Source organism: Schistocerca piceifrons, chromosome 3, assembly GCF_021461385.2.
Source record: "Schistocerca piceifrons isolate TAMUIC-IGC-003096 chromosome 3, iqSchPice1.1, whole genome shotgun sequence".
NCBI classification, from domain to species: domain Eukaryota; kingdom Metazoa; phylum Arthropoda; class Insecta; order Orthoptera; family Acrididae; genus Schistocerca; species Schistocerca piceifrons.
In genome coordinates, this window is record NC_060140.1 from 868,531,683 (window position 1) to 868,537,682 (window position 6,000).

Sequence of the window (6,000 nt, forward strand, 5' to 3'; positions counted from 1 at the left end):
TTACATTAATATATTTTGTCACATATTAGTGTATAATAAAGTCTTTTGAATTTTCATGTTAACACAAGCCGAAATTACATTGTTCGCCCAGATACAAAAATATGTCCAATAACATCAGAGGCATGCTTACTACTACTACATCATGCGGTAATAACAATATTTCAAAGGGTTTACAATTTTTCTCGACAAATGAATTTCTATTAATTTCAATTATTATTTCATAAATCAATGCAGAAGTAAACACAATAAACAGTCCCAAATTGTGTAATTAATAATAGAAATTTTAAGTGTGCCAAATAATTCATAATTTTAACTGTCATTCAGAGCTAGTACTTATTGATTGTAACATTGAAAATAAAGTAAATCCTTCTTAAAAATATTAGCTTGAAATACAACATACTGTGGATAAGATTGTATGAAAATTTTCAGAAAACCAGCTGTGATAATACTGACCTGTCCAAAATTCAAGAAAATAATACTGGTATCAACAACCACTGTTGAGGAAAAGTAATGCTAGAGGAGGATGTCCTGTTACAACCTGTAGTGGTTTTGTGAACTTAACCAACAATGTGACCACTCAGTTTTCTTCGTCATGTGATTCATCACCTCACAATTAGTGGCCCACAAGACCTCATCCTATTCTGCTCTTATTACTTCACTAATGAAAATCTGGCCAGGTAGTTCATTTTTATTTTATTTAGTGACACTTCTTTGTTTTTGTTTATCACTGACTCTTTATATGGCAAATACACCAAAAACAAAACAATTACTCTTATTTTTGTTTGTAGACTTATATATTTGATCATTTAACTTCCCTACCAGTGGCATCATCTGCATTTCTCATTCCTTTAGCATTTTCTTTGATAGCCAATAGAGCTACTAACTTGTCCCATTTACCCCTCCAATAAGCACCATGATTTTCATCACATGCTAACATGTTCATTACATATTTTAGTGTCTTATCTTCAGATCTGGCCACAACAACTGTCATAGGCTCTCTCCACCATCTGGCAATGTGTCAAGCAGTCACAACATCAAGGATATTCATCAGATTTCACACTGAGCCACTCCACACAAAGAACCAAGTCTTCAAGATTAGTGGGATCTGTAACAATGTCATCACCTGGATCCATATGAAAACTGAAAAATTCTGACTCTAAAGAACAAGCAATTTGTTTTGTTTTCTCTTCAAACACAAAATGTAGCTTGCTCGACATACCTTTCGTACCCACACACATGACCAACAACACCATTACTTTTGCTTCAGCAGTTCTATCATCTGACTTTCCATGTTTTTAGCACTGCATTAAACATGCCTAGTTGAGCTTTTGTTGTATACACTGTCAAAGGCTCAGATCTTCGTACATTGCCAATAAACACCTCATTTGCATCTTCTGATATACGTAATAATTTTCTTACTGCTAACTTCTGTATCATCCAGTTTTCACCCTCTCACTGTTTCTCAGTACCATGCAAATCCACTTTAGCCCCATAAAACAAGTCAGATTTACAGCTGCAAAAAATTCACACTAGAATGTGCCAGACAATTTACTGTGTAACAATATGAACCACGCAAATAAAGCAACACATGCTAACATATTTCTGGTATCACGAGATGCAAAATGATAGTCCCAAATTTCTTTCTTTGAAAGAGCTACAGACTGGGTCCCATAACATACTGTAAAAACTCAACAAAAAAGGCACAACATATATTGTTATTGTTAAATTACAAATATTGGCAATAGAAGCACACTGCGAACGCTTGTGTACCAAAGTCTTATGATACATTTTGAGAACCATTCCTGCAATGAACACACACACACACACACACACACACACACACACACACACACACACCAACAACAACAACACCACCACCACCAAAAGCTTTCAATTTTGTCAAGCAGGAGACAAAAAACATGATTGCTAGTATTCCCCAGTTCTTAATGTAGTCCCAGTTTTGCATAATTATTTTGCTAATTGTAAGGTGCTCAGCCTAATGCCAGAAGTTGTAAAACCAAATTATTTCTAGGCATTATTGCTCCTATGGCCTTATTCCATCCTCAAAGTTTTGTAGGTTTAGTAACTACAGCGTTTCCCTTGAGTTAATTTTGAACAGTCACATGTCAGCTTAAAATAAAGTTCAAATGGCTCCGAGCACTATGAGACTTAACTTCTGAGGTCATCAGTCGCCTAGAACTTAGAAATAATTAAACCTTACTAACATAAGGACATCACATACATCCATGCCCGAGGCAGGATTCGAACCTGCGACCGTAACGGTCGCTCGGTTCCACACTGCAGCTACTAGAACCGCACGGCCACTCCGGCCAGCTTAAAATAAAGTGTTTCATCTTTTCTGGGTATAGAGTCATATCATATTGAAAATTAGATATCACTAAAGGATAAAACCAACATTTCATAGTCTCTGCTGTGCACCATATCACAATTTCAAAAGCTGTTCGTTTGTTTCACATGTTGAGTGGAGTGGGGAAACTTAATTTATTGATGATGGGAGGAGTAGCAACCTGCTGTTGCCCATTGGCAAACACTGAGAAAACTTTTATATTATCTCATTCAAGCTGCATAAGCCTACACACTCAGCATCGAAATTTTTAAAACATTGTGTAGATTACTGAATTTAACATAATGCTTGCATCTTAATAAAACAATTATTATGTCCTGATTTATTTGGCTGAAGTTATCAGTCCAAAACATTGGACAGTCAAACCTGATTCTTTAAACATACTTACCGAAATAGAACAGAAACTCTGGAAATTGGAGAATAGTTCTCCAATGATGCCACAACCAGTTTATTCGGCAAAACTGTTGTCTTCACACCTTCCTTTGGTGATCCTGGGCTAGGGTGGGTTGCGGCTTGTGCAGCGAAAGTTCGAACCTACAACAAACATTTTCAAAATTAGGTGTGCAACAGAGGCTTCACACAGAAGGCAATGCTTAATATACCTGAGATCAGTGAGACAGAATGGGATACGACTGTGGCACTGGTTTGGACTGAAAAGTTTACTGATGTGTGCTAAGGTAACTAACAGGTGCAACTTCTAAGTTTTGAAGTCAGAATAATTACAATCATTCCCAACTTCTATAGCAGGAGATCAAAAGCCAACATCCATTCATTAGTGACAGCAACCAATACTGTCATAATTTTCAGCTCACCTACCATGCTATTGCATTTCAACATTGCATGGTGTCAGTGGCAGATGCAGTGTGATGGTACCACCTTCTTCCCCATCCCCTAACACATTTTGTACTTGTGCGCAATAAATGTTCATATATGCATCAAAATACTCCAAGAGATTTGTTAATTCTCTGTGTTTTCTGGACTTACCTCGCCATTTTACTTTTTGTGGCAAGAAGTATGTAAATACGACAAAATGTATTAAGTATGCCGTGAATGTACAAGCAGTACTGTCAATATTCAGCACATTATGGCTGCCAGACTACAATCATTTCCCAGAAATAACAACAGTTTTTCCTCTGCTCAGTATGGTTTCTAGGAAAATAAAAACACAACTCACAAAGCCTTTTGAGATTCGTAAATCACAATATACTTTTGCAAAATTATGTCAAAGACCAAGCACAGTACGTCCATATAAGTAAAGTCAATCAATTAGGAATCCTAAATAGGGTGCATTCATCTACACAAGTCACAAAACATGGTGTGCCTAGGCCTCAGTTCTAGATCCTTTGTTATTTCCACTTTATATAAATGACCTCCACTCCTCCCTACCCATTAGTAAGGAGTTTCAGTTTGCTGGTGACACAATTTCCATATCTCAAATACTAAGTCCTTATCTCAAATACAGACCGATCTACCCAGTCAGTAGTTAATAGAAACACACCCCAAAAAGACTCATGGCTTGTGTCAAACAGACTCCTCCCCAACGCAAAAGGAGACATTATGCCCAACATTACACACCGTTCAGATCAGAATTCACCACTTCCAACAGTAAGCGGCAAAAATGTTGAATTTGCCAATGGGACTAAATACTTAGGGATTTACATCACTGACATATTCACATGGAAAAATCACATTGACATTATTAGGTGCAAGCTTAGCTAAGTCTATTTTACACTCCACCCAGTGAGGAATGTGGTGAATTCCAGAACATTGCAACCCAAGTATTATGAACTTTTCCATTCAGTACTACACTATGGAATTATTTTTTGGGGTCATAGTACTGAATCAGTTAAATTATTTATGGAAAAAAATAATTGTGTACAAACAACAGAAACCTTTAAACCACTATTTAAAAAATTAAAACGTAATACCTGTCTCTAGTCAATACATCTTTCAACTGCTCTGTTATATGAAATAAAATATCAGCAGATTGCACAGGATTCTGGACAGCCCCCACTGTGACAGGTCAAAAAAAAGTAGTCAAGACTCATTCCTCATTCTACTAAACTGGGTAGTAATGGTGATAAATAAATGTGAATCAAATAATACAAAAGCTCTTGAAAGAAGTAGAAGACATTCAAGAACTAGCAAAATTTAAAAAAAAACTTAAGACCCTTCCTAACAGAGCATTGCATGTACAGCATTAAAGACTTACTTTAATGTGACCCATCATAAATTATATTACATATATTTTATCTTTCAAAACTCTACTCTTATAAGGGCAAAATATTTATTACCATTTATTAAAATTATTTTCAACACATATTTAATAATTTCAGTGTGATGTACACTGTAAGAAACAACATTACGTCTGTAAATGTTCTCATATCATCTGTTTGACTACGCACGTAACGTGTTGTACGCTTTAGTACATCAAATGACGGAGTGGATCAATAAAGATACAGTACAAAATAACAGATCAGTCTGTTACCCCAACCTATTTTCTGCTGCTTATATGCTAAAATTGGAACTTTTTTTAAAAACAGCAGTTTTGCTTAAAATTTTATTTTTCTTTCTTTTGTGTGTATTATATACCAGAATCTTCAACAATTTAAAGTGGTAAATCACAGCTGACTGCTTTCTTAAGACTATGAATGGATGAACACTAACTGAAACTGGAAATCTGTATGGTTGTGCAGAAATAGCCTGAAGCAGCTGCTTCCACTTGTTAATGTGTAATTTCATTCGTTAGACTCCTGTTGATACTCCTTTCTTATGGTGTTTACAGAACAACCAAGTGAGTGAATAGATTAGCAGTGATCTCTGAACAAGAAACACATTACTGTCAATTGTTGAGGTACTACTCGGCTAGCAAGAATTAATTGTATTGCTATTCTGTCAACATATTTACAGTGTCCGTCCATTCGGTGCACTGACAACAATATCTTCAAGCATACAGCTATTTAACCTTCGAGGTCGTGAGGTTAATAATTTCGGTTTTGACCTGGTATACTTCTAGTTCCCTACAACGAAATTAGCACTGGCAAAGCTTCCGCTGGAAACAAAAAACGTCTTAGTTTGGTGAGGGGTAAATATGCAACACTACGGTAACTTTTTCTCTTGCTGCATCGTCTGCAACCTCTCCACTGTATTCAAAGTCACAGGTTAAAAATGATTCAGAAGGAACAGATTCCCTTCTTCTTAGCTGAGAGCACATACACAATAGCCTATTTAATAAACTGATATAAAACTTACTGAAGCTACTCGTAAAATCGGTTTTTTCAAAGCGTTGCTAGCCATTCTTTACTATTTTACTGCCCCAGCCGCTAATGATAGAGCTAGAGCAGCGTTATTATAGTACGGAAGAACACCTTACAGATGCTCTTGCGCAAAGCTCTTGCTAATCCACCAAACGCTTTCGAAAACCTGCAATTTTTTCAATGAATATTCTTCAAATTATTTGTAGCGTGCACTGAATTTTCTTTAACCATTCATTGGTAGTGCTTTCGTCGGAAACTTCGGGTTTTTGAATAATACAATCTTTACCGAAAATACTCGAGCATCACACCGATGGAATCAAAACTTAAATCGCTTTCAGTAACAAAGGAACCAAATTTAAAATTTATCAATTTATAAAT

At 36.0% G+C, this 6,000-nt stretch overlaps 1 protein-coding gene across 1 annotated transcript in view; it reads right to left on the minus strand.

Moving 5' to 3' along the window:
• Positions 1–5,769, minus strand: part of LOC124789757 (cytochrome b-c1 complex subunit 2, mitochondrial) — a 53,355-nt gene extending 47,586 nt beyond the window's left edge. The window contains exons 1-2 of the mRNA XM_047257210.1: positions 5,618–5,769; positions 2,754–2,899 (exon numbers count right to left, since the gene is read on the minus strand). Coding sequence (XP_047113166.1) covers positions 2,754–2,899; positions 5,618–5,662 — 191 coding nt within the window. The 5' untranslated portion in view covers positions 5,663–5,769. The remainder of the gene's footprint in view (positions 1–2,753; positions 2,900–5,617) is intronic.
• Positions 5,770–6,000: the final 231 nt, after the last annotated feature.